The sequence below is a fragment of the Telmatherina bonti genome, assembly GCF_933228915.1.
Source record: "Telmatherina bonti genome assembly, chromosome: 18".
In the NCBI taxonomy this organism is placed as follows: Eukaryota; Metazoa; Chordata; class Actinopteri; order Atheriniformes; family Telmatherinidae; genus Telmatherina; species Telmatherina bonti.
Window position 1 is genome coordinate 39,478,491 of NC_136616.1, and position 14,063 is coordinate 39,492,553.

At 44.7% G+C, this 14,063-nt stretch overlaps 1 protein-coding gene across 1 annotated transcript in view; it reads right to left on the reverse strand.

The window, feature by feature from the left end:
* Window positions 1–14,063, reverse strand: part of atp1b2a (ATPase Na+/K+ transporting subunit beta 2a) — a gene marked incomplete at both ends in the record, with an annotated part of 170,757 nt that overhangs the window by 51,726 nt on the left and 104,968 nt on the right. The window contains one exon of the mRNA XM_079257900.1: window positions 4,611–4,739. Coding sequence (XP_079114026.1) covers window positions 4,611–4,739 — 129 coding nt within the window. The remainder of the gene's footprint in view (window positions 1–4,610; window positions 4,740–14,063) is intronic.

Genomic DNA, 14,063 nt, shown 5'->3' on the forward strand with positions numbered 1-14,063 from the left:
ACCATGTAGGTCTGTATGGAACCATGTAGGTCTGTATGGAATCATGTAGGTCTGTAGGGAACCATGTAACTCTGTAGGGAACCATGGAGGTCTGTATGGAACCATGTAGGTCTACAGAGAACCATGTAGGTCTGTATGGAACCATGCAGGTCTGTGGGGATCCATGTAGGTCTGTATGGAACCATGGAGGTCTACAGGGAACCATGTAGGTCTGTAGGGAACCATGTAGGTCTACAGGGAACCATGTAGGTCTGTATGGAACCATGTAGGTCTACAGGGAACCATGGAGGTCTACAGGAAACATGTAGGTCTGTTAGCAACCATGGAGTTCTGTAGGGGACCATGGAGGTCTACAGGGAACCATGTAGGTTTACAGGGAACCATGTAGGTCTGTATGGAACCATGTAGGTCTACAGGTAACCATGGAGGTCTACAGGCAAACATGTAGGTCTGTTAGCAACCATGGAGGTCTGTACGGCACCATGGAGGTCTACAGGGAACCATGTAGGTCTGTTTGGAACCATGTAGGTCTGTAGGGGACCATGTAGGTCTGTATGGAACCATGTAGGTCTACAGGGAACCATGTAGGTCTGTTAGGAACCATGGAGGTCTGTAGGGAACCATGGAGGTCTACAGGGAACCATGGAGGTCTGTAGGGAACCATGTAGGTCTGTATGGAACCATGTAGGTCTACAGGGAACCATGTAGGTCTGTTAGGAACCATGGAGGTCTGTAGGGAACCATGGAGGTCTGTAGGGAACCATGTAGGTCTGTACGGAACTTAGGTATACAGGGAACCAAGTAGGTCTACAGGGAACTATGTACGCCTGTATGGAACCATGCAGGTCTGAAGGGAACCATGGAGGTCTAAAGAGAACCATGGAGGTCTGTAGGGAACCATGTAGGTCTACAGGGAACCATGTAGGTCTGTAGTAAACCATATAGGTCTACAGGGAACCATGTAGGTCTGTATGGAACCATGTAGGTCTGTAGGGAACCATGGAGGTCTGTAGGGAACCATGGAGGTCTACAGGCAAACATGTAGGTCTTTTAGGAACCATGGAGGTCTACAGGGAACCATGTAGGTTTACAGGGAACCATGTAGGTCTGTTAGGAACCATGGAGGTCTGTAGGGAACCATGGAGGTCTACAGGGAACCATGTAGGTCTACACGGAACCATGTAGGTCTGTAGAAAACCATGTAGGTCTGTATTGAACTGTGCAGGTCTGCCGGGCACCGTGTAGATCTGTAGGGATCCGTGTAGGTCTGTAAGGAACCATGTAGGTCTGCACGGGACCGTGTAGATCTGTAGGTCTGTAGGGAACCGTGTAGGTAGGTAGGGTTGTAGGGAAACGTGTATATCTGTAGGTCTGTAGGGACCCGTGTAGGTCTGTAGGGACCCCATGTAGATCTGTATGTCTGTAGGGAACAGTTTAGGTCGGTATGTCTGTAGGGAACCATGTAGATCTGTAGGTCTGTAGGAAACCGTGTAGGTCTGTAGGTCTGTAGGGAACCGTGTTGAATTGTAGGTCTGTAGGGAACCTTGTAGGTCTGTATGGAACCATGTAGGTCTACAGGGAAGCATGTAGGTCTGCAGGGAACCATGTACGTCTGTATGGAACCATGTAGGTCTGTAGGGAACCATGGAGGTCTACAGAGAACCATGGAGGTCTGTAGGGAACCATGTAGGTCTACAGGGAACCATGTAGGTCTGTATTAAACCATGTAGATCTACAGGGAACCATGTACGTCTGTATGGAACCATGTAGGTCTGTAGGGAAACATGTAGGTCTACAGGGAACCATGTAGGTCTGTATGGAACCATGTAGGTCTACAGGGAACCATGTAGGTCTGTATGGAATCGTGTAGGTCTGTAGGGAACCATGTAGGCCTACAGGGAACCATGTAGGTCTACAGGCAAACATGTAGGTCTGTTAGGAACCATGGGGGTCTGTAGGGAAGCATGTAGGTCTACAGGGAACCATGTAGGTTTATGGAACCATGTAGGTCTGTATGGAATCATGTAGGTCTGTAGGGAACCATGTAACTCTGTAGGGAACCATGGAGGTCTGTATGGAACCATGTAGGTCTACAGGGAACCATGTAGGTCTGTATGGAACCATGCAGGTCTGTGGGGATCCATGTAGGTCTGTATGGAACCATGGAGGTCTACAGGGAACCATGTAGGTCTGTAGGGAACCATGTAGGTCTACAGGGAACCATGTAGGTCTGTATGGAACCATGTAGGTCTACAGGGAACCATGGAGGTCTACAGGAAACATGTAGGTCTGTTAGCAACCATGGAGTTCTGTAGGGGACCATGGAGGTCTACAGGGAACCATGTAGGTTTACAGGGAACCATGTAGGTCTGTAGGGAACCATGTAGGTCTACAGGGAACCATGTAGGTCTGTATGGAACCATGTAGGTCTACAGGTAACCATGGAGGTCTACAGGCAAACATGTAGGTCTGTTAGCAACCATGGAGGTCTGTACGGAACCATGGAGGTCTACAGGGAACCATGTAGGTTTACAGGGAACCATGTAGGTCTGTTTGGAACCATGTAGGTCTGTAGGGGACCATGTAGGTCTGTATGGAACCATGTAGGTCTACAGGGAACCATGTAGGTCTGTTAGGAACCATGGAGGTCTGTAGGGAACCATGGAGGTCTACAGGGAACCATGGAGGTCTGTAGGGAACCATGTAGGTCTGTATGGAACCATGTAGGTCTACAGGGAACCATGTAGGTCTGTTAGGAACCATGGAGGTCTGTAGGGAACCATGGAGGTCTACAGGGAACCATGGAGGTCTGTAGGGAACCATGTAGGTCTGTACGGAACTTAGGTATACAGGGAACCAAGTAGGTCTACAGGGAACTATGTACGCCTGTATGGAACCATGCAGGTCTGAAGGGAACCATGGAGGTCTAAAGAGAACCATGGAGGTCTGTAGGGAACCATGTAGGTCTACAGGGAACCATGTAGGTCTGTAGTAAACCATATAGGTCTACAGGGAACCATGTAGGTCTGTATGGAACCATGTAGGTCTGTAGGGAACCATGGAGGTCTGTAGGGAACCATGGAGGTCTACAGGCAAACATGTAGGTCTTTTAGGAACCATGGAGGTCTACAGGGAACCATGTAGGTTACTGTTGTAAAGCAGGTACTGTTCTAAGACAGTTACTGTTGTAAAGCAGGTACTGTTCTAAGACAGTTACTGTTCTAAAGCAGGTACCGTTCTAAGACAGTTACTGTTCTAAGACAGTTACTGTTGTAAAGCAGGTACTGTTCTAAGACAGTTACTGTTGTAAAGCAGGTACTGTTCTAAGACAGTTACTGTTGTAAAGCAGGTACTGTTCTAAGACAGTTACTGTTCAAAGACAGTTACTGTTCTAAAGCAGGTACCGTTCTAAGACAGTTACTGTTCTCAAGCAGGTACCGTTCTAAGACAGTTACTGTTGTAAAGCAGGTACTGTTCTAAGACAGTTACTGTTCTCAAGACAGTTACTGTTGTAAAGCAGGTACTGTTCTAAGACAGTTACTGTTGTAAAGCAGGTACTGTTCTAAGACAGTTACTGTTCTAAGACAGTTACTGTTGTAAAGCAGGTACTGTTCTAAGACAGTTACTGTTCAAAGACAGTTACTGTTCTAAAGCAGGTACCGTTCTAAGACAGTTACTGTTCTCAAGCAGGTACCGTTCTAAGACAGTTACTGTTCTAAAACAGTTACTGTTCTAAGACAGTTACTGTTGTAAAGCAGGTACTGTTCTAAGACAGTTACTGTTGTAAAGCAGGTACCGTTCTAAGACAGTTACTGTTCAAAGACAGTTACTGTTCTAAAACAGTTACTGTTCTAAGACAGTTACTGTTGTAAAGCAGGTACTGTTCTAAGACAGTTACTGTTCAAAGACAGTTACTGTTCTAAAGCAGGTACTGTTCTAAGACAGTTACTGTTCAAAAGCAGGTACCGTTCTAAGACAGTTACTGTTCTCAAGCAGGCGCCGTTCTAAGACAGTTACTGTTCTAAAGCAGGTACCGTTCTAAGACAGTTACTGTTCTCAAGCAGGCGCCGTTCTAAGACAGTTACTGTTCTAAAGCAGGTACTGTTCTAAGACAGTTACTGTTCTAAAGCAGGTACCGTTCTAAGACAGTTACTGTTCTCAAGCAGGCGCCGTTCTAAGACAGTTACTGTTCTAAAGCAGGTACTGTTCTAAGACAGTTACTGTTCTAAGGCAGGTACCGTTCTAAGACAGTTACTGTTCAAAAGCAGGTACCGTTCTAAGACAGTTACTGTTCTCAAGCAGGTACCGTTCTAAGACAGTTACTGTTCTAAGGCAGGTACCGTTCTAAGACAGTTACTGTTCAAAAGCAGGTACCGTTCTAAGACAGTTACTGTTCTCAAGCAGGTACCGTTCTAAGACAGTTACAGGTTCTGTTTTCAGAGGGTTATGGTTCTGAAACGGGTGCCAGTCTAAAATAGGTAAATTTTCTTCTTCGTTGATTTTTGGTTTGATGGGTTCAACCTCAACATGATGACTATGTTTGTGGGCAGTCTGGACAGGTGGTCAGCATGTCAGGGCAGGAATAGCTGGATGTCCCTGCGTGCTCTCACCCGGAGTCGATAGGCGGTCCTGCCAGGTGGGTTTGTAGTCGTCCAGCGTTAGCAACATGATGTACATGGTGAGGGCGAACATCCCCGCCAGAAACAGATAGAAGATCAGGTAGAAAAGCAGGATCAGACCTGAGGGGGGAGAGGGGAGGGGTGCAGAGTTATTCAGATCCTCAGTTCATGCCATCCATCCTTCCTATAAAAGTCATCTTCATAATCCTCTTGTGTTAGGCTCCGCCCCCTGTGGATGACCTATATACACATTAATGGGGGGAGGGGAGGGCTAATCCATCGTGTCTTTCTGCTGTTGATTCTCTTCACTGATTCTTTTCATCACAGTTTGTCAGGTATCAATGAACTGTAAACAATCCTGCCATCTGATTGGCTGTCTGTTCGAGTCATTACCAATTCAAGGCTAAAAGGTGAACCTGTACTGCATATGTTCAGCAAAGGAACGGATGGGACTCTTGGACCTGTACCAGAGATAACCTTCAAAAACTCCAAAACCTCCTCCAGGACATCTGGACTTCTGTCAAAGATATACCCTACCTCCTTTCAGGTCTTCAAGAACACCTGAGTCCATTTACAGAAAACCCACATGATCTCCTTAACATCTCGTTGGTCTACATGGACCACCGTGGTCCAATACGTAATCAGAATACCGTGCTCCTCTCGATGGGACCCACAGAACTACTTACTGAGCCCTGAAGTCGAACACGGACTTCCCATATGCCACTGCTATAAACCTACATCTGTCCCCTGGAACATACTATAAACCTGTCCACATCTGTCCCCTGGAACATACTATAAACCTACATCTGTCCCCTGGAACATACTATAAACCTACATCTGTCCCCTGGAACATACTATAAACCTGTCCACATCTGTCTCCTGGAACATACTATAAACCTGTCCACATCTGTCCCCTGGAACATACTATAAACCTGTCCACATCTGTCTCCTGGAACATACTATAAACCTGTCCACATCTGTCCCCTGGAACATACTATAAACCTACATCTGTCCCCTGGAACATACTATAAACCTACATCTGTCCCCTGGAACATACTATAAACCTGTCCACATCTGTCTCCTGGAACATACTATAAACCTGTCCACATCTGTCCCCTGGAACATACTATAAACCTACATCTGTCCCCTGGAACATACTATAAACCTGTCCACATCTGTCTCCTGGAACATACTATAAACCTGTCCACATCTGTCTCCTGGAACATACTATAAACCTGTCCACATCTGTCCCCTGGAACATACTATAAACCTGTCCACATCTGTCTCCTGGAACATACTATAAACCTACATCTGTCTCCTGGAACATACTATAAACCTACATCTGTCCCCTGGAACATACTATAAACCTGTCCACATCTGTCCCCTGGAACATACTATAAACCTGTCCACATCTGTCCCCTGGAACATACTATAAACCTGTCCACATCTGTCCCCTGGAACATACTATAAACCTACATCTGTCCCCTGGAACATACTATAAACCTGTCCACATCTGTCTCCTGGAACATACTATAAACCTGTCCACATCTGTCTCCTGGAACATACTATAAACCTGTCCACATCTGTCCCCTGGAACATACTATAAACCTGTCCACATCTGTCTCCTGGAACATACTATAAACCTACATCTGTCTCCTGGAACATACTATAAACCTACATCTGTCCCCTGGAACATACTATAAACCTGTCCACATCTGTCCCCTGGAACATACTATAAACCTGTCCACATCTGTCCCCTGGAACATACTATAAACCTACATCTGTCCCCTGGAACATACTATAAACCTACATCTGTCCCCTGGAACATACTATAAACCTGTCCACATCTGTCTCCTGGAACATACTATAAACCTGTCCACATCTGTCTCCTGGAACATACTATAAACCTGTCCACATCTGTCCCCTGGAACATACTATAAACCTGTCCACATCTGTCTCCTGGAACATACTATAAACCTGTCCACATCTGTCTCCTGGAACATACTATAAACCTACATCTGTCTCCTGGAACATACTATAAACCTGTCCACATCTGTCCCCTGGAACATACTATAAACCTGTCCACATCTGTCCCCTGGAACATACTATAAAACTGTCCACATCTGTCCCCTGGAACATACTATAAACCTGTCCACATCTGTCCCCTGGAACATACTATAAACCTGTCCACATCTGTCCCCTGGAACATACTATAAACCTGTCCACATCTGTCTCCTGGAACATACTATAAACCTACATCTGTCCCCTGGAACATACTATAAACCTGTCCACATCTGTCCCCTGGAACATACTATAAACCTGTCCACATCTGTCTCCTGGAACATACTATAAACCTGTCCACATCTGTCTCCTGGAACATACTATAAACCTGTCCACATCTGTCTCCTGGAACATACTATAAACCTACATCTGTCCCCTGGAACATACTATAAACCTGTCCACATCTGTCCCCTGGAACATACTATAAACCTGTCCACATCTGTCCCCTGGAACATACTATAAACCTGTCCACATCTGTCTCCTGGAACATACTATAAACCTGTCCACATCTGTCCCCTGGAACATACTATAAACCTGTCCACATCTGTCCCCTGGAACATACTATAAACCTGTCCACATCTGTCCCCTGGAACATACTATAAACCTGTCCACATCTGTCTCCTGGAACATACTATAAACCTGTCCACATCTGTCTCCTGGAACATACTATAAACCTGTCCACATCTGTCCCCTGGAACATACTATAAACCTGTCCACATCTGTCTCCTGGAACATACTATAAACCTACATCTGTCTCCTGGAACATACTATAAACCTACATCTGTCCCCTGGAACATACTATAAACCTGTCCACATCTGTCCCCTGGAACATACTATAAACCTGTCCACATCTGTCCCCTGGAACATACTATAAACCTGTCCACATCTGTCCCCTGGAACATACTATAAACCTACATCTGTCCCCTGGAACATACTATAAACCTGTCCACATCTGTCTCCTGGAACATACTATAAACCTGTCCACATCTGTCTCCTGGAACATACTATAAACCTGTCCACATCTGTCCCCTGGAACATACTATAAACCTGTCCACATCTGTCTCCTGGAACATACTATAAACCTACATCTGTCTCCTGGAACATACTATAAACCTGTCCACATCTGTCCCCTGGAACATACTATAAACCTGTCCACATCTGTCCGCTGGAACATACTATAAAACTGTCCACATCTGTCCCCTGGAACATACTATAAACCTGTCCACATCTGTCCCCTGGAACATACTATAAACCTGTCCACATCTGTCCCCTGGAACATACTATAAACCTGTCCACATCTGTCTCCTGTAACATACTATAAACCTACATCTGTCCCCTGGAACATACTATAAACCTGTCCACATCTGTCCCCTGGAACATACTATAAACCTGTCCACATCTGTCTCCTGGAACATACTATAAACCTGTCCACATCTGTCTCCTGGAACATACTATAAACCTGTCCACATCTGTCTCCTGGAACATACTATAAACCTACATCTGTCCCCTGGAACATACTATAAACCTGTCCACATCTGTCCCCTGGAACATACTATAAACCTGTCCACATCTGTCCCCTGGAACATACTATAAACCTGTCCACATCTGTCTCCTGGAACATACTATAAACCTGTCCACATCTGTCCCCTGGAACATACTATAAACCTGTCCACATCTGTCCCCTGGAACATACTATAAACCTGTCCACATCTGTCCCCTGGAACATACTATAAACCTGTCCACATCTGTCTCCTGGAACATACTATAAACCTGTCCACATCTGTCCCCTGGAACATACTATAAACCTACATCTGTCCCCTGGAACATACTATAAACCTGTCCACATCTGTCTCCTGGAACATACTATAAACCTGTCCACATCTGTCTCCTGGAACATACTATAAACCTACATCTGTCTCCTGGAACATACTATAAACCTACATCTGTCTCCTGGAACATACTATAAACCTGTCCACATCTGTCCCCTGGAACATATTATAAACCTGTCCACATCTGTCTCCTGGAACATACTATAAACCTGTCCACATCTGTCCCCTGGAACATACTATAAACCTGTCCACATCTGTCTCCTGGAACATACTATAAACCTACATCTGTCTCCTGGAACATACTATAAACCTACATCTGTCCCCTGGAACATACTATAAACCTGTCCACATCTGTCTCCTGGAACATACTATAAACCTGTCCACATCTGTCCCCTGGAACATACTATAAACCTACATCTGTCTCCTGGAACATACTATAAACCTACATCTGTCTCCTGGAACATACTATAAACCTGTCCACATCTGTCTCCTGGAACATACTATAAACCTACATCTGTCTCCTGGAACATACTATAAACCTACATCTGTCCCCTGGACCATACTATAAACCTGTCCACATCTGTCTCCTGGAACATACTATAAACCTACATCTGTCCCCTGGAACATACTATAAACCTACATCTGTCCCCTGGACCATACTATAAACCTGTCCACATCCGTCCCCTGGAACATACTATAAACCTGTCCACATCTGTCTCCTGGAACATACTATAAACCTGTCCACATCTGTCCCCTGGAACATACTATAAACCTGTCCACATCTGTCCCCTGGAACATACTATAAACCTGCCCACATCTGTCCCCTTTAACATACTATAAACCTGTCCACATCTGTCTCCTGGAACATACTATAAACCTACATCTGTCTCCTGGAACATACTATAAACCTACATCTGTCCCCTGGAACATACTATAAACCTGTCCACATCTGTCCCCTGGAACATACTATAAACCTGTCCACATCTGTCTCCTGGAACATACTATAAACCTGTCCACATCTGTCCCCTGGAACATACTATAAACCTGTCCACATCTGTCTCCTGGAACATACTATAAACCTACATCTGTCTCCTGGAACATACTATAAACCTACATCTGTCCCCTGGAACATACTATAAACCTGTCCACATCTGTCCCCTGGAACATACTATAAACCTGTCCACATCTGTCTCCTGGAACATACTATAAACCTGTCCACATCTGTCCCCTGGAACATACTATAAACCTACATCTGTCTCCTGGAACATACTATAAACCTGTCCACATCTGTCCCCTGGAACATACTATAAACCTACATCTGTCCCCTGGAACATACTATAAACCTGTCCACATCTGTCTCCTGGAACATACTATAAACCTGTCCACATCTGTCTCCTGGAACATACTATAAACCTACATCTGTCCCCTGGAACATACTATAAACCTACATCTGTCCCCTGGACCATACTATAAACCTGTCCACATCCGTCCCCTGGAACATACTATAAACCTGTCCACATCTGTCTCCTGGAACATACTATAAACCTGTCCACATCTGTCCCCTGGAACATACTATAAACCTGTCCACATCTGTCCCCTGGAACATACTATAAACCTGTCCACATCTGTCCCCTGGAACATACTATAAACCTGTCCACATCTGTCCCCTGGAACATACTATAAACCTGTCCACATCTGTCCCCTGGAACATACTATAAACCTACATCTGTCTCCTGGACCATACTATAAACCTGTCCACATCCGTCCCCTGGAACATACTATAAACCTGTCCACATCTGTCCCCTGGAACATACTATAAACCTACATCTGTCCCCTGGAACATACTATAAACCTACATCTGTCCCCTGGAACATACTATAAACCTACATCTGTCCCCTGGAACATACTATAAACCTGTCCACATCTGTCTCCTGGAACATACTATAAACCTGTCCACATCTGTCTCCTGGAACATACTATAAACCTGTCCACATCTGTCTCCTGGAACATACTATAAACCTACATCTGTCCCCTGGAACATACTATAAACCTACATCTGTCCCCTGGAACATACTATAAACCTGTCCACATCTGTCCCCTGGAACATACTATAAACCTGTCCACATCTGTCCCCTGGAACATACTATAAACCTGTCCACATCTGTCCCCTGGAACATACTATAAACCTGTCAACATCTGTCTCCTGGAACATACTATAAACCTGTCCACATCTGTCCCCTGGAACATACTATAAACCTGTCCACATCTGTCCCCTGGAACATACTATAAACCTGTCCACATCTGTCCCCTGGAACATACTATAAACCTACATCTGTCCCCTGGAACATACTATAAAGCTACATCTGTCCCCTGGAACATACTATAAACCTGTCCACATCTGTCTCCTGGAACATACTATAAACCTGTCCACATCTGTCCCCTGGAACATACTATAAACCTACATCTGTCCCCTGGAACATACTATAAACCTGTCCACATCTGTCCCCTGGAACATACTATAAACCTGTCCACATCTGTCCCCTGGAACATACTATAAACCTGTCCACATCTGTCTCCTGGAACATAATATAAACCTACATCTGTCTCCTGGAACATACTATAAACCTACATCTGTCCCCTGGAACATACTATAAACCTGTCCACATCTGTCCCCTGGAACATACTATAAACCTGTCCACATCTGTCCCCTGGAACATACTATAAACCTACATCTGTCCCCTGGAACATACTATAAACCTGTCCACATCTGTCTCCTGGAACATACTATAAACCTGTCCACATCTGTCTCCTGGAACATACTATAAACCTGTCCACATCTGTCCCCTGGAACATACTATAAACCTGTCCACATCTGTCTCCTGGAACATACTATAAACCTACATCTGTCTCCTGGAACATACTATAAACCTGTCCACATCTGTCCCCTGGAACATACTATAAACCTGTCCACATCTGTCCCCTGGAACATACTATAAAACTGTCCACATCTGTCCCCTGGAACATACTATAAACCTGTCCACATCTGTCCCCTGGAACATACTATAAACCTGTCCACATCTGTCCCCTGGAACATACTATAAACCTGTCCACATCTGTCTCCTGGAACATACTATAAACCTACATCTGTCCCCTGGAACATACTATAAACCTGTCCACATCTGTCCCCTGGAACATACTATAAACCTGTCCACATCTGTCTCCTGGAACATACTATAAACCTGTCCACATCTGTCTCCTGGAACATACTATAAACCTGTCCACATCTGTCTCCTGGAACATACTATAAACCTACATCTGTCCCCTGGAACATACTATAAACCTGTCCACATCTGTCCCCTGGAACATACTATAAACCTGTCCACATCTGTCCCCTGGAACATACTATAAACCTGTCCACATCTGTCTCCTGGAACATACTATAAACCTGTCCACATCTGTCCCCTGGAACATACTATAAACCTGTCCACATCTGTCCCCTGGAACATACTATAAACCTGTCCACATCTGTCCCCTGGAACATACTATAAACCTGTCCACATCTGTCTCCTGGAACATACTATAAACCTGTCCACATCTGTCCCCTGGAACATACTATAAACCTACATCTGTCCCCTGGAACATACTATAAACCTGTCCACATCTGTCTCCTGGAACATACTATAAACCTGTCCACATCTGTCCCCTGGAACATACTATAAACCTGTCCACATCTGTCCCCTGGAACATACTATAAACCTACATCTGTCTCCTGGAACATACAATAAACCTACATCTGTCCCCTGGAACATACTATAAACCTGTCCACATCTGTCCCCTGGAACATACTATAAACCTACATCTGTCCCCTGGAACATACTATAAACCTGTCCACATCTGTCCCCTGGAACATACTATAAACCTACATCTGTCCCCTGGAACATACTATAAACCTACATCTGTCTCCTGGAACATACTATAAACCTACATCTGTCTCCTGGAACATACTATAAACCTGTCCACATCTGTCCCCTGGAACATACTATAAACCTGTCCACATCTGTCTCCTGGAACATACTATAAACCTGTCCACATCTGTCCCCTGGAACATACTATAAACCTGTCCACATCTGTCTCCTGGAACATACTATAAACCTACATCTGTCTCCTGGAACATACAATAAACCTACATCTGTCCCCTGGAACATACTATAAACCTGTCCACATCTGTCCCCTGGAACATACTATAAACCTACATCTGTCCCCTGGAACATACTATAAACCTGTCCACATCTGTCTCCTGGAACATACTATAAACCTGTCCACATCTGTCCCCTGGAACATACTATAAACCTACATCTGTCTCCTGGAACATACTATAAACCTGTCCACATCTGTCCCCTGGAACATACTATAAACCTACATCTGTCTCCTGGAACATACTATAAACCTACATCTGTCTCCTGGAACATACTATAAACCTGTCCACATCTGTCTCCTGGAACATACTATAAACCTGTCCACATCCGTCCCCTGGAACATACTATAAACCTGTCCACATCTGTCCCCTGGAACATACTATAAACCTACATCTGTCTCCTGGAACATACTATAAACCTGTCCACATCTGTCCCCTGGAACATACTATAAACCTACATCTGTCTCCTGGAACATACTATAAACCTGTCCACATCTGTCTCCTGGAACATACTATAAACCTACATCTGTCTCCTGGAACATACTATAAACCTACATCTGTCCCCTGGAACATACTATAAACCTGTCCACATCTGTCCCCTGGAACATACTATAAACCTGTCCACATCTGTCCCCTGGAACATACTATAAACCTGTCCACATCTGTCCCCTGGAACATACTATAAACCTACATCTGTCCCCTGGAACATACTATAAAGCTACATCTGTCCCCTGGAACATACTATAAACCTGTCCACATCTGTCTCCTGGAACATACTATAAACCTGTCCACATCTGTCCCCTGGAACATACTATAAACCTACATCTGTCCCCTGGAACATACTATAAACCTGTCCACATCTGTCCCCTGGAACATACTATAAACCTGTCCACATCTGTCCCCTGGAACATACTATAAACCTGTCCACATCTGTCTCCTGGAACATACTATAAACCTACATCTGTCTCCTGGAACATACTATAAACCTACATCTGTCCCCTGGAACATACTATAAACCTGTCCACATCTGTCCCCTGGAACATACTATAAACCTGTCCACATCTGTCTCCTGGAACATACTATAAACCTACATCTGTCTCCTGGAACATACTATAAACCTGTCCACATCTGTCCCCTGGAACATACTATAAACCTGTCCACATCTGTCCCCTGGAACATACTATAAAACTGTCCACATCTGTCCCCTGGAACATACTATAAACCTGTCCACATCTGTCCCCTGGAACATACTATAAACCTGTCCACATCTGTCCCCTGGAACATACTATAAACCTGTCCACATCTGTCTCCTGGAACATACTATAAACCTACATCTGTCCCCTGTAACATACTATAAAC